General features: G+C 46.3%; 1 protein-coding gene across 1 annotated transcript; it reads right to left on the reverse strand.

The window, feature by feature from the left end:
* Positions 1 to 5,602: 5,602 nt before the first annotated feature.
* LOC147016736 (uncharacterized) lies at positions 5,603 to 21,660 on the reverse strand. The gene is made up of 3 exons (XM_085845665.1): positions 21,220 to 21,660; positions 9,878 to 10,009; positions 5,603 to 6,696 (listed from the first exon to the last, which is right to left on the reverse strand). The coding sequence occupies exons 1-3, from the start codon at positions 21,596 to 21,598 to the stop codon at positions 6,329 to 6,331; spliced, it is 879 nt and encodes a 292-aa protein (XP_085701791.1). The 5' UTR covers positions 21,599 to 21,660; the 3' UTR covers positions 5,603 to 6,328.
* Between the last annotated feature and the right edge of the window lie 973 nt (positions 21,661 to 22,633).

Genomic DNA, 22,633 nt, shown 5'->3' on the forward strand with positions numbered 1-22,633 from the left:
AAGAGAATGATGGCATAAGAAGAACTTAGCCTGGAATCCTCGTGCATTACACCGCCCACACAACACACGTGGTGTCATTTTACAAATCAGGAGCAGTGCAGTTACAGTATCGTTTCCTTCAGCTCGATTGGTCTTGTCCTGCACGTGATCTTTTCGGGGGGTTTTTTTTCGTTCTTGTTGAATCTGAGGAGATTATTTTTTCGTTCTTGTTGTAAGTAAATTTCAACTACTAATGCATGACGAAACACTTGTTTATGGCTAATGTTAAAGAGAATGATGGCATAAGAAGAACTTAGCTTTCTGTGTTCGGCGCGAAATGCCATGGTGGACGGAAATGACGTCTTTCGTTCATTCGTTCGTACATGAGAGGAGCGTTTCTTCGTTTTTTTCTGTCAAGCAATAAATTAAATGGTTTTCACATATATAACACATTAGTTTCACAAATTTCCATTGAAATACTCGGGTATTTCCGTCAATTGTCGCTATTTCCGTCGAGGTTACGCACTGCATCTACCGGACGGCCATCATTGGCTGTCTTGAGGCACGTGGGGGGGGGGACACCGGACCCACCGGAGACGTGGTAGACGACGCCGGGGACATTTCAAACTCGGTGCAATTGTATACAGCGCACACGCTGTAAAAATAATTGCACCCATGTCGGAAAGAAGCTGTGCAGTGAAACATATGCACCACTTAAAAAGTAGCCCCGTGGGGGACTGACGGTTATTTTCCCAACAGGCTAAACAATAAATCACAAACTAAACAATAACACAAAAAACTAAACAACAACAAACTATAAACGAATGAAACACGTTGGGGGAAGGTTTCTTCTTCTTCATTTTGACGGATGGATGGAAGGAAAGACATACCGTATATTGAAGTGGTTTGCTGGGCATCTTAGGATCCTGAGTTCAAATCCCACTCAGCTGTTGAATTAATACCAGGTGGGGTTGACTCTGTCTGTCATCCTTCCAAGGTCGGCAAAATGTGTGCCAGTTTGCTGGTATCCTGTGTCGGGGTGGCGACCCGTCCAGGATTGTGCCCAATAGCCAAGGAGACTGCTTAGGCAGCACCAACGCTCTGCACAGAGTATGGTCCTGATGGATTGACACGTGTAATGTGGACTCGCCAGCACTGTTTGGTATTGCTCCTTTATGGCCTTTCCCTGGTCCAACTCCCCACTAGCGAAATCGGAGAAAACATCACAAAGCGAACGTCGCCCATCAAGAATTGTTCTCGTATACCACGGCTTCAAGGCTTTAGTTCCCGTCTGAATTTGCAAACAGATGAAAACCATCTTCAAAAATGAAGCTTAACTCATGAAAATGATTGGTCGCGTTCACGCAATGTGTCAACATTCTCCATTCATCACACAATTTGCGAGTTTAAAACTAGTCGTATTTTGCATCATTTTAATCAGGAGCGTACACTGAATTTTACTGCAGCAGCTGCGATGGAACTAACATACGTAGACATGTACACAGATCAGTGTTGCTTGCATATCGCGCATGGAAACGGAAAGTTTCACACAGGTATCGGCACTGTGGCTCGGCTGAAGCTATAAAGACTTCGTATCGACATCGAGAAAATGATCGATTCAAAGAATGGTGCAAGAGTCGTACATGAAGATATGGATTTTTAAGCGGAGCAGTTGCTTCAATATATGGTATGTCCTTCCTTCCATCCTTCCATCAAATAATGAAGAAGAACCCTTCTTATCCACCATGTTTTGTTCGTTTCTAGTTTGTTGTTGTTTAGTTTTTTTGTTATTATTTACTTTGCATCAGGACAGGAAGGTGACCCTGCCTGTTTTAGAAGTTACCATCAGTCCCCCACAGGGATATTTTTAAGTGGCTTATGGGTACAATTTTTTTTTGGGGGGGGGATGGTTGACAAAATAATCTGAGAGAGAAAGAGAGAGAAAAAGAGAGAAAAAGAGAGAGAAAGAGAAAGAGAAAGAGAAAGAGAAAGAGAAAGAGAAAGAGAAAGAGAAAGAGAAAGAGAAAGAGAAAGAGAAAGAGAAAGAGAAAGAGAAAGAGAAAGAGAAAGAGAAAGAGAGAGAGAGTTTCCTCTATAACTCCAAAACCATGAAACCTATCAGAATGAAACTTTGCATGCATGCTAAGAAAACTCCAAGGAAGTACATGACTGAAAATTGTGTGTTTGGGTTAATTAAAACACCCCTTTTGTAGATAATTATCAGCCTTATTGAATTATATCCTTTACCAGGCGTATCGTCGGTCACCGCTCCCTTTGGGGTCCAAAGGCATATCCTAGGTAACTTTGTTGGGGTCAGAAGCCGCCATGTTTTTGGGCCGGCTCAACCTTGCCTCGACTTGGAACAGGCCGCAACTATTTCTTAACGATAAAGTTTTTTTTTTCACTTTCCTCACTAATATTATCGAATGCCTGTTCATCATAGTTATTAATTGCTTGGTACATTGCAATGCTTATAAACACCCAGAGAGATCAGCCTTTGTTGCTTTATTTCATTTCCGCACATGCAATCACTGTGAGAATCTCTTAAACTAAGCAGAATTAACAAATTTAAGCCCAGAATCAAACTTACAAGGAGTTCAGACTCCTAGAAAAGTGTTCATTTGTCCAATTCGGACATATTTGACATTTTGGGTGTGTCTGGGAGGTGTACGTTTCATATGACGGTTCGGTGATTGCTTACCGCATGCCAAGTGAGCCGTTTATCAACTGTTTCTATGGAGTGCTTAAGTCTCTTGGCAAGCGCTCTACAATATTCACACTGTCACTGAATACTGTATGTTGATCAGCTTGAACAAAATTCAAGGGTCACTCACATGCGTTCTGAGCCATGTATTGTTCTGCGGGGCAAGAGGCAGTGGCTGGCTCACTGAAAATGTGAAATTATATTTTCCACGACATTTCCCCTTTTTGTACGATCTTCAAATATATGACCCGTCACTTCGGCATAGATAAATACAAATAGAAATTAAACGTTTCGTTTTTAAAAGTTTCTTCAACGACTTTGCATGATGAAGCCAGTTGGCGCACGTTTGAGTTTCAATGGTGATACCGTGGTTCCATACCATAGGTTGGAAGGCAAAATAGATGATTTGATTACAATGAGTAACAAATGTTTTAAATTATGAAATAATGATATCACGAGACATATCGCGTGTTTATGGCATGGTCTGGCACCCTGCCCTGCTCACCAAACTCTCTTCGGCCATCTCCACTCACAGCTCGCAGACTTCCTCTCCTGTCACAGCCAACGTGTGGCCCTACATGGAGTTCTCTCATCCCCTCTTCCTGTCCAAGCTGAAGTTCCTCAAGGCAGCATTCTCTGCCCTGTTCTTTTTCTGGTTTTCATGGATGATCTCTCCGACTCTCTGGAAAATCCTCTTTATCTCTTTGATGATGACTCCACCCTCTGTCGTACCATCTGCCAGCCCTCAGACTGGCAAGCCGCAGCATCTTCGCTCTCTGCAGATCTGGATAAAATCACAAACTGGTCCAACACGTGAAACATGTCCTTCAATCCTGACAAATCTCACACTCTCACTATGTCTTTCCGAAAAGACTGTTTGGAACCCCCACCCCTCAAGGCTCCCATCAACTGTCTCAACAATCCTCTGGAAGAAGTCTTTTCATTCAAGCTTCTGGGACTCACTATCTGCCATGATCTTTCCTAGGAAAGCCACATTTCCAACCTGGACTCCAAAGCCAGTCGCCGACTGGGAATTCTCCATCGTGCAAATTCCTTCGTTGGCCCACCTGAGCTCCTGAACACATACAAAGCTTTCGTCCACAGTCTGATGGAGTACCGCTCTCCCCTCTGCACTGGTGCTCCTGCCTCTCACGTTTCTCGGCTTCACGCTGTGAAAATCAAGGCATTTAGGATCATTGGTATCTCCGATGATGAGGCTGAGTCTTTGGGCCTCTCACTCTCTCACAGCAGGTAGGTCGGTGGTCTTTCTGTTTTCTTCCGTTTTCTCTCCAGTCTCGCCCCCCTGCCTTCTTCCGTTTTCTCTCCAGTCTCGCCCCCCTGCTCTGTCTACGATATGTCCCCACCATATTTCTGCAGGGCGCTCAAGGTCCCCCAACAACCCCCTTCCTTGGCCAGGAAGATAGCTTGGGTTTTAAATGCTCACACCATAGGTCTCAAAGTGTGTGTGTGGTGTGTGTGTGTGTGTGTGTGTGTGTGTGTGTGTGTGTGTGTGTGTGTGTGTGTGTGTGTGTGTGTGTGTGTGTGTGTGTGTTGGTGTTGCCTGCTATCACCACATGCAGGTCGGGTTCATCAGGAAGTGAAACAGAGACCTACCAGGTCTCAGTGTGTGTTCTTCAGCTTCCAGGATCTTTTCAATTCATTCTTGAGGTCTTGGTATTTGGTCATTTTCTTGATTTCTGCATCATTAGTCCAAAATCACTGGTATTAACACCTCAATTAGCAATGTCTTCTACTCTTTTTTTGCACCGAAGTAGGATATCTGGTCGCAATGCTTTGTTTTCGATGTTCACACCCGATGTGATCATTATGTCGTACGTGAGCGGTCCTTCAATGTTATGAGTGATTGCTTTTGGTTCATTTTCCCACAAACTTTGTGGAACTGGAATATCAAAGTTTTTGCAGATGTGCCAGCAGAAAACTTTACAAACTCTGTTGTGTCATGTCATTGTGTATACAGCTGTTCTGATGGGTTTTTTTCGTGTTGGGTTATTAAGCATCACATATCATTCTCTTTGCTAACTCCACCTCCACCCCTCACCTGTATTTTTTTTTTCCTCCTCTCCCCCACCCTTCTCTTTCTCTGTCCCCTCATAAAATGCAGCGCTCTCCTCCCTCCCGCAGTGAATAGCAATGCTTCGTGAGGTGTCGCTCTCCCCACCTCCCCCTTCTTCGTCCTCTCTGTCTCCCTCCCCCCTTTCTCCCTACATCTCTCTCTCTCTCTCTCTCTCTCTCTCTCCCCCACCCCCTTCATTGTCCCTATCAGCAAAGCAACAGGTTTTATAATAAAGAAGTAAGAGTACAATGCTATAACCAGGATCAAAGCTGTTGCTTTTAGGTATTGCCACAGCAGTTCATTTGAGTATCATTCTATTCCACTTGCATTTATAAACAATAAGAAAATCTCACATCTGGAACAAAAAAAATGTATAAATAGTCAGTTATTGAGGAAAACTATAAGAAGAGTGAAAAATAAGTCGTTCTTGATCTTGTATGAAGAAGGAAAACATGTACTAAAAAGCAATGCTGATTTTGAGGTTTTTGTTTGTTTGCACGTCAATGTTTTGGACTGATTTAAAGACAAGTTTGTGGGACATTTACAACATATGAACTTGTTACCATCAATTGCAAAACTTTTTTTCAGCACATGCTGAAATTTATGGACATTCAATGTGGACAACTGCTTTCAGGTTGAGTGTTTTTCAATATTTTGAAGTATAGTTCAGCCAGAGCAACTAGTACCCAAAAATAATTCCTAACTTTACTGCACTCTTTTTTTTTTTTCAACCGAAATCTAAGTTCATGGAAGAGGTAAATCATATTAGGCAACAGGTTCATCAGCTGACGGGATGAAAAGGGACCAGTAAGACAAAGAAATAGCACGAGTGGATGAGTAGTAGAAAGGAAATAGACGAGAGGAGGAAGGGAGGCTGGGATCAGTGAGAGGACAATACAACATTTGGTTTGGGCAAAAGCACAAGGTGACGATGGGCAGCACTCCTGGAGGACTGGAAGGAGGGTTTTGAGATAGCAGACAGATGGAGACGCTTTCACAGCTGAGAGAATAAAAGGATGACGGAATGGAAGTGAGCATTAAGCATACAATTGGGAAATTCAACGACGTGTGGGATACTGCAAGAAACAATTTAATATTTTTGTGAATTTTTTGGTGTCTGCATTACCATTTCACTTCCAACATCACACTACTTTCCACAGCCACAAAATCACAACCTCCATTCAGCTTACCTTTTCTACGCTCGTATATGAAGAAGCATGTTCTGCCTTTTTATTTTTATGCAGAAGTCAAAGCTCAACTCAGAGCTAAACGACAGAGGGCAGCAGGTTGACAGGCAGACAGAGAGGAAGAGAGCATATTACAGTACAAGTGCAGTGCCAGGGAGGAAAAAGGGTTATGGTGTTAGTGAGGGTAGGCAAGATCGGGAGTGGGTATAGGAGAAACCATGAGGTGGAGATAGGCAGCAATCTTGACTGCCTGGAGGGAAGAACACAAGATGACAGATATGGAGTCGATACCATAGACTTTAAAAAAAATTTAAATTTTAATTTGTACATTACTTTGAACAAATATTGCAATCGTTATAATGTCTTTTAAAAAACAAAAAACAATCATTGTTGATTGTTCGAAATAAGTGCAGCAGCAACATTGTTTATCGCAGAAACCAATTGTTCATTCATGGCATACAAGTTCTCTCGTTCAAGTTTTCTCTCCTCTCTGTCGAGCCTTCTTTCTTCTTGGTCACACGTACTCTCATCCCTGTCACGCCTCCTTCTCTCTTTACGGTTTTCTTCCTCAAGTTTTCTTTTTTCTCGTCTGTTCTCCTCCTCACACTTTCTCCTCTCCTCCTCCCGTGCCCGCCTCTCCTGTCGGTTCAATTCCATCTCCTTTGCATCCCATTGCAGTTGTCTGTCCTGCATTTGCCAAAGTGCCTTTGTAAACTCCATCAAGGCACAAGATCTTTTTCTTTTTTGATTTGCTGCAATAGACAATGCAGATGAATTGCATAAGCACACAAAAATGAGATTTTTTTTTTTAAATGGCATTGTGACCTCGTTTTGGGAATTACATCAATCTTTTATACATTAAGTAAATAGGACTGAAGATTTTGAAGAAAACTTACTCCCATCAATGAATAAAACTCCTCCATGACATGTGTTTGTAGGTAATAACAGTCTTTATCCAAAAATGCAAAATGGTAAATTAAAAAACAAAAAAAATTAATCAAAAGAATTGTGCAATAACATGATTAGAACCAAGAAAGTTTGCAGATGACGATATATACAGGGTGTTCCAGATAAGAATGAACAATTTATACATTCATTAACTTTGACAAAGCTTGCTTTTTGATTAAAACTTTGTATATTTAAACGATGTAGACCCTTGCATTTGATACTGTGTTTGTTTTGCATTCTTTTCTTGTTTTCTTTTTCCACAGGCAGATGAAATCATGAACACTTTAAAATTGTAGTGTGGTTTGAAGAGACCCACTCAGTAATGGTTGTTGAGTGCAATATTTTTGCTCCAATGAAAATGAAATGTTTTTTTGAAAACTTTCAGAAATACGTACCTGGGACATCCCAGTCTTATCTGGGACATCCTGTACTTTTCCTTTCTTACAAACAACAATGAGCCAAGTTTGCATTCCATCATGCATTATAGGATACTTGAATAATACGTTTAAATTCACTTTGTGATTTAGTGGCAAATAATTAACGCAGAAAAATATATTTTCATTGGCTCATAAATGTCTAACCCTTATATACTGCAGAATTACCTGCAAAAAGGCTCTTTAGTAAAAAAAAAACAGTACAAAAAATATGCATAAAAGAAGGCACAACTGATGGACAAGAATTACAAAATGGCAACCTCAATAATTAAGACCCTAGGATTGATAGAGGTAGAGCAAAGATCAAATGAAGAAATGGAATTGAAACATTTGCAGGAGTCAAGTGGCCTCAAATTGCATTTAAATGAATAGAACAGATACATTGAGGCCTTTGTCATGCCGTGGACTGAATAGGCCATTGAAGTCAATCAATACTCATTGAAAGACACAGGACCATTGAGCACGTATATTATCGAACATATAATGGCATTTGGCACATTTTGTTCGCCTGTCTGTTTCAAAACTCCCAGCAAGAAATTGCTTTGTGATCAGTGTGTGCTCATTGCTTCCAATTAACATACATCATGAAAAGAGTTATTGTTAGCAAGCAGGGTGAGTGCTTTGGCATAGTGATTGTTTGTTAGTCATTTTTTTTCTGTATACACTGTCGAGGTTCGTACGAGAGCTAACACACAGAACGTACAAGGGGAGCAGGAGACGGGGGGGGGGGGGTGTGGGAGAGGGAAGGAAAAAAACAGTGGGGAACAGAGACATGAGGAGGTCTGTGGAAGAGAGAGGGATGGGGTTGGATATACAGGGTGAACAAGTTGGACATGATAAGGACTTTTAGGTCCTCACACGACAGGGATTTTCAGGAAGGAAAGCAGGCAATTTGAAGGAGGTGACTTTGGGTGGATTAGCGGGGAAAGAAAAGATCGTGGTTTTCGATGGGGGAAGATAAGAGGTGGTGGTGAACCGCTGTTCTGAAGACCTAGAGGGAAGAGTGGGATTGACGAGAGTGTTGGAGTTTGTTCCAAAGACAGGAAAAAAGAGGAATGAAAGTGTAAAGGTGAGCAGTGATTCTTGATTTTGGTAGTTTTACCAAAACGGGGTTGCTGGCGGACATTGAGTGCCCTGAGGAAATATGGGGGGGGGACAGAAACAGACAGAGCGGGGGGGGGACAGAAACAGACAGAGCGGGGGGGGGGGACGAGACTGGAGAGGAGACGGTAGAAGACAGAAAGACCATCGACCTGCTTGTGGTGAGAGATTGAGAGACCCAAAGATTCAACCTCATCGCAGGAGATACCAATGATCCTAAATGCCTTGGCTTCCACAGCATGAAGCTGAGAAAGGTGAGAGGCGGAAGCACCAGCCCTGAGAAAAGAGCAGTATTCCATCAAGCTGCATATGAAAACCTTGTAGATGGATCAGAGCTCAGGTGTGCCAAGGAAGACTTTGCACGACGGAGGATGCCCAGTTGTCGTCTGGTTCCGGAGGCCAACTTGAAATGTGGAGGCGAGATGAGATGCCACTTTGGAGTCAAGACACCAGACTTGTCACAATAAATGTTTTGTTAGTTTTCTATTCTTCCACCATAAGGAGCCTCAATTTAGTGCATACACATGGGCAGGTTGGGGGGGGGGAGGAGGGGGAGGGTAAATTGATAAGAACAAAATAGAAGACTAGGAAAGAAAGACAGATGATGAGACAGAAATAAGGGTAGGGGTGTGGGAGGAATGGAGAGAGAAAGTAAAGAGGTTTGGATAGAGGTATGGTAGGAGTAAGAGGAGCAAAAAGAGGTGGAGGCGGGGTTAAAAAAAAATCCACCATATTTGTATCTAATAAATAGCGTTTTAGTCAGTTCTCAAAATGTTTTTTGTTTTGTGATTTTACAAAAATGAGAAAGATTACCCAGACAATGAAAGAGCAGATTTAGGAACACGTTTCAACCTTGAGTTATTTCCCACAGTACGCAACAACACTTAAGTCTCTCTGTCAACATGTGGGTGCGTGATTTGTGTGTGACAGCTATTCCACGAGACTTACAAATTATAGGAAATATATATATATATATATATATATATATATATATATATATATATATATATATATATATATATATATATATATATATATATATATATATATATTATAACCAATGCGAGCCTGGTGTTGGCGCAGTGGTTAGGGCAGCGGCTTGGGATCCAAAAGGTCCCGAGTTCAAGCCCCATTGAGCCACTGAATTAATACACCAGGGGGTTGACTCAGCCTGTCATCCTTCCGAGGTCGGCGAAGTGAGTACCAGTATACTGGGCTGGTGTATACCCCAGTTAAAATAGGTGTACCATATCCCTGTGTCGTAAGAGGCGACCAGGGTTGCGTCAGGAAGGGCATCCGGCGTAAAACATGTGCCAAATCACAATGCGGATCATACGGATGATCCGCTGTGGCGACCCCTATCGGGAGCAGCCGAAAGAAGAAGAAGGATATAATATAACCAATGCAGGTCCTTGAAGTAGGAATATTGCAGTAAAGAAATTACAAATACCTCTGCACTTTAGCCCGTTCCACAATGGCATAGAAGACGATTCTCCACGTACTCTGCCATCGCCAGAGCCAGCATCCTGAGAATCACCCGAATCCAAGACCATAGTTTTATCATCAATGGGCGATTTCAAATCTACATACAGGCACACATGTACAAATCAAATGATTGGTATGTTATTCATCATGCAATGTTATTACTTGAATCCTTGTCAGTTATCACTTAAATAACTGAGGTGCCATCTATTTATTACATATACACAGCAAGAAGATTGGCTAAGTAGCATAAGTATGAAAAGTATAGAAATATATTGTTGCAGTTCTACAAAACCGCATGCCTCCAAGGCAATGGCCCCCAGCGTATAGTGATCCACAGGCAGGTATTTTGTTCGGCTTCGTGCAGTTAGACCTTCCTCTCACGTCTAGTGGGTTAATGGGACAAAGTGCGTTGGGTGAGTCTTATAGCTAGGTCGATTAACGAAATCTCTGTCTCCTATTCTGATTTCTAATCCACCCCTTTCCTTTTAGCCATGGTACAAGTCAAGCAAGCAAGTACATATGCCATGCAATGTGCAATTAAATAGCAAACACACCAAGATGCCTCCCATGGCTTAGAACCACCACCACCAAACTCCCTCCAACAAGCACACTACACACTATACAGCACGTGCATGGCGTACCATTATTTCATTCAAATCTACGTGCCAATTTCCAACGGCATCTCACCTTGCTTCACCACTCACTCACAAAACTTTTTTTTTTTTTTTTGTATACCTTGGTCGAGGCTCGTATGAGAGCTAACACACAACTCACAGCAAGGAGGCATGAGACAAGAGGGGCGGGAGTGGAAGGGACAAAACAGTGGGGAACAGACACATTAGGTGAACTGTGGAAGGGAGAGGGATGGGGATGGGACGGGGAACATGGCGAAGAGAAGATGGACATTTCAGGGACTTTCAGGAAGGAAAGTAGGAGAAATGAAGGAAGTGGGCTTGGGTGGATTATCGGGGGTAGAAAAGATCGAGGATTTGGATGGGGGAAGATAAGAGGTGGTGGTGAACAGCTGTTTTGAAAGCCTGGAGGGAAGAATGGGAAAGAATAGAGTGAGGAAGTTTATTCCAAAGGCGGGAAAAAAGAGGAATGAAAGAGTGAAGATGAGCAGTGATTCGTGATTTTGGTAGTTTTACCAGAAGGGGGTTGTTGGCGGACCTTGAGCGCCCTGTGGAAATGTGGTGGGGACAAATCGCAGAGAGAGCAGGGGGGCAAGGCTGGAGAGGAGTCGGTAGAAGACAGAAAGACCACCGACCAACCTGCGGTGATTGAGTGAGAGGCCCAAAGACTCAGCTTCATTGCGGGAGATGCCGATGATCTTAAATGCCCTGGTTTCGACAGCGTGAAGCCGAGAAAGGTGGGAGGCAGGAGCACCAGCCCAGAGGGGAGAGCAGTACTCCATCAGGCTATGGATAAAAGCTTTGTAAGTGGTCAGGAGCTCAAGAGGGCCGAGGAAGGACTTAGCACGACGGAGGATTCCCAGTCGGCGACTGGCTTTTGAGGCGAGGTTGGAAATGTGACTTTCCCAGGAAAGGTCATGGCAGATAGTGAGACCTAGAAGCTTGAAAGAAAAGACTTCTTCCAGAGGATTGTTGAGAAAGTGGATGGGGGGGTTTTGTAAACGGTCCTTTCGAAGAGACATAGTGAGAGTGTGAGATTTGTCTGGATTGAAAGACATGTTCCACGTGTTGGACCAGTTTGTGATTTTATCCAGATCTGCAGTGAGTGAAGAAGCTGCTGCTTGCCGGTCTGAGGGATGACAGATGGTACGGCAGAGGGTGGAGTCATCGGCAAAGAGAAATAGAGGATTTTCCAGAGAGTCCGAGAGATCATTGATGAAAACCAGAAAAATAACAGGGCCCAGAACGCTACCTTGAGGAACTTCAGCCTGCACAGGAAGAGGGGATGAAAGAACTCCATTTAGGGCCACACGTTGACTGCGACAGGAGAGGAAGTCTGCGAGCCATGAGTGGAGATGGCCTTGAATACCATGGGAAGAGAGTTTGGTGAGTAGGGCAGGGTGCCAGACTGTGTCAAAAGCACGTGATATGTCCAGGGATACGGCTCGGATTTCCTGTCTGGCATTGAGGACCTCCATCCATTGATGGGAGAGCAGAAGCAGCATATCCAGGGTAGAGTGACCTGGTCTGAAACCAAATTGATGATTGGAAATCAAGCCATTGGAGAAGAGGAAGGATTTCATATCTGAGGCGATGATAGATTCCATCACCTTGCTGATGATTGGGAGAAGGCTGATTGGTCTGTAGTTATAGGGATCTGTTTTTGCACCTTTTTTATGCAGGGCAGTGATGTTAGCAGATTTCCAAGCAGATGGCAGATGACCTTGGGCAAATGAGAGGGTGAATAGAACAGAGAGAGGGTGAGCAAGAGCAGAAGAGCAGGCTTTGAGGACACGTGGGCTGATGCCGTCTGGACCGGTTGCAGAATCTGACTCGAGGTTTGAAAGCAAGCTCTCCACCTTGTCAGGAGAAAAGGATACAGAGTCCAGGGACAGTTGGGTGCGACTGGGTAAAGTGGGTAGAGATAGTGATGGGTTTAGGACACAAACTTCACCACTTCGACCACAAATGCTTCCTGCACACGGGAAAAGTATTCCCGCACACCCTCGTACCTCTACATCACTACAATTCGACACTATACAGAAGAGTACTGCACAACTTGGGCTGTCCTCGGACCGTGCAAAGTGGGGCTGAGCAACGGACGTTAATAGCTCGACTGTACCTCGGCAGGGATGTACCGGGTGAGCACGCGGGATCAATACAACCCTCGTCCAGTCGCCAGAACACGGTAAGACAGGGGAGGCGAGGAGGGGTTGCGGGAAGGGCAATCCAGGAGTTTGGTACTGGGCCCAGGTGTGCATTTTGGCTCATGAAAGTGGGCCCACGAGTGGCGGGTGTGCATTGCTATTCAGCAGTCAGACTGTACTCGGAGCACGTTCAGGGCCGGGGTATCGGCTCATACCCTATGTTGAGTCAGGAGCTCCAGGCCATGGCGAGCCGGATGGGCGAATGAGACCGCGTCCAGCCCCAGGAGCCTGGCAGGGCATGGCTAGGGCCGCTGTGGCCCAATAGAGGACCAGGATTCGGGTCACAGCTTGTCGCCTTTGGGTTGTCATCCCACCCTTCGCCCGGGGCTTATAAAAGGAGGAGTGAGGAGCCGCTCGCTCTCTGCTTCACCCTCTTCTCTGCTCTGCATTGGCTGCTCCTCATTCTCTGCCCTTCTCTGGCTCTTCACTTGCGGTTGGTGTGCGACTGAGACATGCTTATTCCTGAGGACCAGTGTGGAGCGCACGTTGCCACGAGCCCCGGCAAAGTGACTATGCCAGAGATAACGTACCAACTCTCATGGTGGGAATGCTCAAGCTGAGCATCCCACAGAGTTACACGCTATACTTGCGGACCTATACACAACTAGATGAGGGATCTTTCACCTCACGCATCTTCTCTTCTCTTTCTCTCTTTCCACCCCTCTATCTCATCCCCTTTGGACACACAAAAGAGCATCATTACTGACTCGTAATCCCATTTTCCTCTGGCACCACACCTCCCACTTCCACACCTTAGACAACAGCAATTGTCCTTCCTAACTCTCCCGAAGTGTATTGGGTTACATTGGTCGGCAGACTGCACCAGGTATTGTGAGGCCGTTTGTCCTCATCTGCTCTCTTTCTTTCTGGCTATCTAATCTTCTTTGGGTTTGTGTGTGTGTGTGTATGGGATGGCGCCTGTCGTATCATCAGTTAAGATTGTTTACATTCTAACGGGAGAAGTCTGCTCTGTGTCTGCTTTTGTAAATTGCTTGCCTTTTGCCACACCCCACAAATTCCCTGCTATCCTCTGCTGTACATATGAATAAACCCCATTCACTGTGCAACATACCTTTCCTTGCTTGATTGTAAATAAATGCTTGCATAGCAATGTTCCCAGCTCATTTCTGTCATTTCCTTCATTAGTCCAGCATGGTTCTTATTCGAGCTGAACCGGGACAGTATTCCCCAACGATCTCTTTTTCTAGCCGGTACGTTCTTGGCAATTACGCTCAGCTGCATCTGATCCGTTGAGGTGATCCGGTTTGAACAAGGGTGCGTCGCCCAGTAATTAGATCACATGACCTTGAGGTAAACGGTATTCATTAGACGGAGGACCTTAAGTTATTGGCGTTCACGGTCGATAAGTGACCAACCACGTTACAAAGTCATTCGTGTGCGATGGCCTGCGATTCTGGGGAGTGTGGTGGGAACCCGAGGTAGCTTCCCCCCCCCACCCCTTCGTGGTCTTCTCGTCCCCAACCCCGGGTCCTCAACAATATATATATATATATATATATATATATATATATATATATATATATATATATATATATATATATATATATTTTGTCCCCCCCCAAAAATATACAACTTTTAAAATGCTTAGTTTGATCCTATAAAGCAGTAATTTTGTCACTAATGCTTCAATACTTGTTGCAGAGACCCTGAAGTTTATCTTGATACCAAGCAAGCACCAGAAAAATGCCAAGACTGACCGTACAACAACGGACGAAAATTGTTGAACTTTGGCACCAGACGAAGTGTCATACAGGTGCAACGTCTTTACTCGAGACATTTCGGTATCCACTTGCGCCATGCACCAAACTTTCGGACAATAAAGTGCACCATCGCAAAGTTTACCAATGTGGGCATAATCTGTGACCTTCACAAGGGTCACCGTGGTCGGAAGAGGAAAGGTCGTAGTGAAGAAAATGTGGAAATGGTGAGACAGGCGGTCGTTCAGAGTCCAAAAGAATCGATTCGACGACTTTCTGCCGAGACAAACATTCATAAGAGCACCGTTCAGAGGATCCTTCACCAAGACATTCATGCCTTTCCATACAAAATTAAAACGGAAACGGTGCTTACTGATCAACAGAAACGCAAACGACTAGACTTTGCAAATTGGTTCTCAGGAAAGTTGGAGGAAGATGCAGACTTCCTCAAAAAACTTCACATGACGGAGGAATGCCATGCTCACTTGTCCGGGGAGGTAAACATGCAAAACTTACGCGAACTGGGGAACTGAAAATCCTGGTAATGCATCAACTGAACTGGTGCCTCGATCTGTTCTCAAAGTCACCATGTGGGTGGCGGTTGGTTGGTTTGGGATAATTGGTCCATACTTCTTTGAAGATGACCAGGGACGTACTTGCACGGTAAACCAGAGGAACTATCGCGAAATGATTCAGGAATTCTATCTGCCTGAGCTATGTACTCTGGCCCGTAGGAGAAACAACCTGATCCAGATGAGAACCCAGTGGTTCCAGCAGGATGGGGCACTGCCTCATACAGCCAGGGAAACAAGGCGTTTTCTCAACCAACATTTTGAGGGCCGCTTTATCTCCCTCGACGAAGACGTTGAGTGGCCACCGTATTCCCCTGACCTTACTCCTCCAGACTTCTTCTTGTGGGGGTATCTCAAGGACAGGATCTATGGAAACCCTAGGCCTCAGACTCTTGATCAGCTGAAGGAAAACATCCACCGAGAAATCCAGAACATTCCTCAGGAAACGTTTCCCAAAGTGATGGAGAACATGACAACACGTTTGCAGGCAGTGATCGGACAACGTGGAGCCTACGTCGAACATGTGGTCTAAAAGAAAACGACGATTCTATACCAAAATTTAAATTTTGGTGGCAATTTTGACAATGGTACAATGAACTTCAACCTTTCAGCTTTCTATCCAGCCATATATCTTTTTTAAAAATACATGTTATGGCCATCCTCTTTGCAGATGAAAAGTTGTATATTTTTTTGGGACACCCTATATATATATATATATATATATATATATATATATATATATATATATATATATATATATATATATATATATATATATATATGGGATGGGATTGCTGGTTGCATTAAAAAGGCATACGAACAAATATCTCTGAAAGAGGCTGCACGGATGTTGTTTTTCACAACGCAGAAAGCATACCCAGCACGACGCCCATGCTGCACGGAACACGCACCGAGGAGATGGAAGACACAGCACCCTAAATGCTGGCAACTTTAAGTACACACGCGGCACGTCCTTTCGACCCGTTTCTGGGTTTAATTATATCGGCATTCTCTTTTCCCTCCATTTCTCCATCTGACACATATCGATACCCTTTTTCTTTCCAAACTTCCATCTACTTATCATAGCCGATCGTTCCCCTCAATTTCTGACACAGATCGGGTTTCGCCTCGTGCACATGATAGCAGAATCGGACGAATGCGAGTGCTGACCATGTGGGGCATGGCGGATCCGGGGTTCGGGTGAGAAGACCACTGGGGGGGCGGGGGGGGGAGGGAAGCTATCTCGGATTCCCACCAAACTCCTCTGAATTGCAGGCCGTCGCACACGGATAATTCCGTGACGCGGCGGGTCGCTAACCGAACGTGAACGCCAATAACTCAACCACATGAATTAGGGTCCTCCATCTAATTAATCCAGTTACCTAAAAATAACCACGGGATCTAATTACCGGGGGACACGCCCTCGGTACGCCTTGAGCGAACCGGATCACTTTACCGGATCGGATGCAGTCGGGCGGCACTGCCCAGGACGTACCGGCTAGAAGGAACGGATTATCGGGAATAAAGACCCGGCTAAACTTAGATCCGAACCATGCTGGACCAATGGAGGAAAAGACAAAGACGAGCTGGGAACATTTCTACAATTATTTATTTACAATTAGGCGGGGAAAAGCATGTGGCACAAGAAAAAGGTTTATTCGGTATGTAATGCAGGGGAAAGATGAGAGAGGTGTGGTGCGGCAATTTTACAAGCAACTTACAAAAGCGGACACAGTGCAGACTTGACGCGAGATTAATAAAAGCAACAATTGCAACAATGAAGATCTTATACAGGCTTATTTAACGGACAGGCGCCAACACACTCAGACAAAATCAACACAATGAAAAGAAAAGGGATTTTTGCAGCCAGGGAGGGAGGGAGTTGAGGTCACAGTTTTTGGTACCTGGGCGTTTCGGAGGAAGGAATGCTCTGTGGTGCGGCACCCAGCAAAAGCTGTGCAGTTCGGTCCACAGCCGCACGTGTGGTAATCGTGTCTGGCGGAGTCCAAGAGGCGAGAGATGAGCAGTAGGCAGGACCAGATTAGAGGCTTGGTCGAGGTCGTGTGGGCGAGGACCAGTACAGTAGGAGGGCCGTCGAGGCGAGACGTGGGCAGAGCCAGGCAGCAGGAACACTTTCACAACAATTCTCGTCAACCTCTCCAACCTGCAATTCTCTTCAACGACCAAACAACTCGCAATTCTCTTCAACCTTCCCAACTTCTTCACAATTCCAATGACAACGACCAACTAGGAGGTCTGTGCTTTATACAGCCTGGAGCTCGGGGAGGAGCCATGGCGAAACCGACGTCATCGTCTGATCTGAGCATCCGGATTGGATCGGTCCTTCATGTGGTCCGCCTTTCTGGCTGGGGTTTCGGCCAGACGCTGGTCTGGCCCACCCACGCCGCGCATGTCTGAGTTTGGAAAGGTGGAAGCCAATGCATCTTTCATAGCGAACCGGGATTCTGCCTCAGAAAATGAGTCGCTGGATAGACAGTGGTACGCTGTGGTTAGCGAGACGAGGGTGCGACGCAATTCACCTCAGAAAATAAATGAGGAAGAGTGGGAAGTGGAATGGAGGGGAAAATGATTTAATAAAATAAAAGAGAAAAAATGATTTATTAATCCTAACTATAGCCCATCACAACACACTCCTTCGTCTTCCCACTAGACAAAAGGTAGGTACCTAACTACACGTGTATTAATGAAATAACTGACTCGGGACAACTGTATGTTGTATGCATACGGTTCTGAGAACCGTAACAATATACATGTCTATCTGGAAGGATCCTCCTTTTCTCCTTTGGTATGCATCCTGTGGTTGCTGGTTGCATCATTGCGGGGGCCTGGGAGTGCAGGATAACATAACATAACCGGATATCGGCGGTGAGCACGACCGCGAGATGGAGCAGTAGAGACGGCTCCACCGATCACCCGGAATTTTTAGGTAGTCACCCCGGATAACTCCGGAGCCAATGGGTCCCTTATGGGACCGAAGTTCACCAATAGATCAACCACGTGGGGTAGGGTCGATTTTCAATTTCAATTTACCTAAATACCCACGTCGTCCAGCTACAGGGGAAATTCATCCTCGACGATGCTCATACGGAATGAGCTGCTAGCGTACTCAAACCGTGTGCGACCCGAGCGGACGGTCACTGAGCTTCCGTCGGTCCCAAATGTCCCTTTACAGCAGCAACAGCCTGGCTAATTCCCCAACACGCACTGTGCTAAACCAATAAAAGAAAGACAAAAACGAACCGATATATTTAACACATTAGTTTATTTATAATGGAGCAGGGGGGGGGGCACGCAAGAAGCAGAGTTATCCGAATACAAGAAGCACGTATGTACAGTAAGGCACTTATACAATTTCCTACTTACTCGACTGGCGCCACACACACACACACACACACACACACACACACACACACACACACACACACACACACACACACACACACACACACACACACACACACACACACACACACACACACACACACACACACACACAAGAAACGGACCCAAAGTGGTCTTTATTGAGGCCTCCAGCTCAGAGGGAAAGGGCGAGCTGAAGACCAGATTCTACCTCGGACCTGTCCACCTCGTGTGGTCTTCGCACTGAGTCGGACCGGGCACCAGCGAGAGGTGAGCCGAATCCAGACATCGGCGAGCTGCGATCAACCTCCTCAGCTCCGTTCGGCGCTCGTGCCGGCAACCAAAACCTCTCCTCGGTATCTTCGGAGAGACGGCGCACACCTCAGATGCGGCGCGCAACTCCCGCGGCTCTCGTGGGGGATGGTGTCTCAAGCTTTCAAGTTCTTGATCATGAGGAGGAGGAGGAAGAGGATCTCGGTCCGAACACGCCACACCCTTATTCACCCTGTCTCACGGGGGGGATGCCTCCACCCAGCCCGCTCTCCCTGACTGGACACTTTTGGCGCACAGAACTGCTCGTCGCCTCGTCATACGAGTGGCAAGTCCATTGATTGGCCCGGGGTCGTGGTGACGTCAAGCGAAACCCTTTCCTCCTGTCACGGGATCTAATTGGCTGAGCGGTGGTCACCCACCCGTAGCACGCTGATTGGTCAAGGGCCACCACGAGGCTCCTCCTTGAACTGCGCCCACCAAACAGCCAGAGGAACTGTATTCTGTGTGAGCTCCACCCACGTACGTGCTGACACGCATGTAGACGATGGTATCGGTCAGAGCGAGGTGAAGGTGATGCTGGCGCTGTCGCAGTCATGAGGGGTTTAAAGAATGACAGAAAAGCCTGTCTATCATTGTAACTCACAGCGCAATTACATTTATTCACCCATTAGACGAGGGAAAGGGAGTATCCACATTCACTTATCAAAATAACTGAGCTATAGGACCTGAATGTTGTGTGTTTATGGCTTCCAGATTCGCAACAATATCACATGGTCAGGTTTTATCTTAATATATATTGTTGCGGGCCGAGGACCCGGTGGCGAGAACAACCACAATGTGGGGGAGGTTACGTCGTCTCCCACCAGACTCCCCGGAATTGTCGGCTGTCGCACCGGATAATTCCGTGAGGTGGCGGGTCGCTTAACCGACCGTGGACGCCAATATCTCAACCACGTAGCGTAGGGTATTTTTTGTCTGGAACCAATTTACGTAATTAACTACGCGATTTTGACGACCGGGGAACCACACCCTCAGCACGTCTTGCTCGAACCGGGTCATTCTACCGACTGCGGTAGAGTTCCAACTACTGACTACCAACTCCGGTTCGGGTGCAGTCGAGCGGAACTGCCAAAGCCGTGCCGGATGGGATGAACGGATTATCGGGTATAAAAACCTGGCTAAAACTCAGATCCGAACCATGCTGGACCAATGAAAGAAAGGACGGAAACAAACTGGGAACATTTCTACAGTAATTTATTTACAATAAAGAAGACACAGAGCAAGACTTATCGCGGAATATACAAGCAAGAATTTACAATGATGGAATAAACACTAAAACAGTTTCTACTTACAAGACGGGCTCACACACTCAGACGCACACTCATATGATTTATTAAAAGACCCCCGCAGCCAGAGAGGGAGAGACGAGCTGGGAGTTGCAGTTCGCTTGGGTACCTGCACGTTGAAGGAAAGGGGTGCTCTGCGGTGCGGCACCTGCTAATGGTCGTGGGGCTCATGCCCGTGGAGGAACCCGAGCGGAGCAGTCGGAGTCCCAGGGCGGAGATCAGGGTCGTGGACGGGACCCAGGAAAACCCCAACGAACGCCGGCCAAATGCAGTACTCCACTCGAACGCCCCAAACTCCCGCTCAAACCTCACGATGCACACCAACCAACTCAACTCCTCCAAAAAAAACTTTCACTCTGAGGATCGTAGTATTTTTATGGACCTCCCCGAACGGGGAGGGGCTCGGTGAAACAGACGTCACCGTCCGCCCCGATTGGACAGGGTCTTCATGGAGTCCGCCCTTTCTGGGGCGGGGCCTCGGCCAAACCGGGAGGCCCGCCCCCTTCAGGCGTGTGGACTCATCCAGAAGATCCAACGTTGAAAAGGAACGTTTGTAGAAGTGCAAAGAAACGGCGGACTGGACGTTTTTTGCCCCGTATGCTGTGGCCAGCGAGGCGAGGGTTGCAAGTGCTGGAAGGTACCGTGGTTGGTTGTTGGATGGTCTGTTGGATGATCGTTGGAGGGTTTGTTGGATGGTCGTTAGATGTAATAACCTACCTAAAAGGACATCACAACGCACAGCTTGATTCTCCCACTAGACAAAAGGAAGGGACCTGTCTCACATGTACTTCACGGAATAACTGTCTCTTAGAACATCTGTATGTTTGAATGCGTATGGTTTCCAGATCCGGAACAATATTACATCTGAAACCGGATGAAGGGGGCCCATTCTGGTTCTCGGCGTCCCTGCCCTCTTCACCTGTATTCTCGAATCCTCAACTCCCCCCCCCCCCCCCCCGGCGCAGTGTGCACAACTTGACGCAAAGTGAAATGTGCTTGTGTATGACGTCACGTGTAAATATTAGGCATTTAAAATGTAACCCTAATGAATATTAGGATGTTAAAACAATCGAAATGTTAAACATTATCACTTCATACATGTTTTTCCCCCAATTTCATCACCAAATACAAGTTTTAAGAAATCAGAGTATTTAATATAATATATTATATTTACGAACCTTCCGTTCCTTCATTCATCTCCTCAGCCTCATGCGAATGAGCAGAATTCATAACTTGGCTTCCCATAATGGTCGGTCGATTGTCCAGCACAGAATCCAGCTTCTCGTAATACTTGTTCTTTGTCGGAGCTAATCCCGTCTTGTTATGGAGCTCCTTCAACTTTTTATATTCTTGCTTCATTTTCTTAATTTTCTCGCGACATTGCTTCGCACTCCGATGCACTCCCTTTTGGAGCAGCTGCGATGAAATTTGGGAATACACCCATTCATTCCGAATGCTGAAATCGAGCTCACTTTGAATATTCTTGTCCGTCCAAATCGCCAACAGCTCCTCGATCTCCTCAGGTTGCCAGGCCTGCATTTTGGATTCGCCTGCCATCACACAGCCGCACGTACCTGCGTGATGACGTCATCACAGAGCCGCACGTCTCTGCGTGATGACGTCATCACTGAGCCGCACGTCCCTGCGTGATGACGTCATCACTGAGCCGCACGTCCCTGCGTGATGACGTCATCACTGAGTCGCACGTCCCTGCGCGATAACGTCATCACACAGCCGCAAGTCCCTGCGTGATGACGTCATCACAGAGCCGCACGGTCCTGCGTGATGACGTCATCAGATCCGCACGTTGCTGCGTGATGACGCCATCACAGAGCCGCACGTCGCTGCGTTATGACGTCATCACAGAGCCGCACGTCGCTGCGTGATGACGTCATCACGCAGCCACACGTCCCTGCGTGATGACGTCATGATACGACGCGGGACATCAACGCGATGACGAAATTCAGATTTGACAGCTCACAAAACACGTGGTTGACAGAGCCGAGGCTTTGTTGCTGAGATGGAACACAGGAGCCAAACGGGTTATACGTGCGCTTTATTACCTTCGCTGAAAGAGAGGATATTGCATTTGGGTCCGTTTGTTCCTTTTTATTTTTATTTTGGACACTAGTACAGGCCCGTAGGTGCGTACCCGTTGGTGAGTGCCAGCATGTGCAGCCCTCTCTCGCCCCCTCTCTCGCCCCCCACTCTCATCCCCCCTCTCTCGCCCTCTCTCGCCCCCCTCTCTCCCCCTCCTCTGTCCCCTCCTCTGTCCCTCCCCTCTCTTGCCCCCTCTCACCCCTCTCTCGCCCTTCTCTCTCCCCCTCCTCTCTCCCTTTTCTTTCACCCCTCTCTTGCCCTTCTCTCTCCCCTCCTCTGTACCCCCTCCTCTCTCCCTCTCCTTGCTTGCACCCCTCTCACCCCCTCTCTCTCTTTTCTCCTCTCTCCCTTCTCTTGCTCCTCCTCTCACCTCCTCTCTCTCCCCTCCTCTCGCACTCTCTTGTTCCCCTCTCACCTCCTCTCTCGCCCTTCTCTCTCCCCCTCCTCTCTCCCTTCTCTCTCCCTCCTCCTCTCACCCTTCTCTCTCCCTCC

This window comes from Eptatretus burgeri, chromosome 11 (assembly GCF_056783735.1).
Source record: "Eptatretus burgeri isolate ZD-2024b chromosome 11, Ebu_testis_v1, whole genome shotgun sequence".
Classification (NCBI taxonomy): Eukaryota; Metazoa; Chordata; class Myxini; order Myxiniformes; family Myxinidae; genus Eptatretus; species Eptatretus burgeri.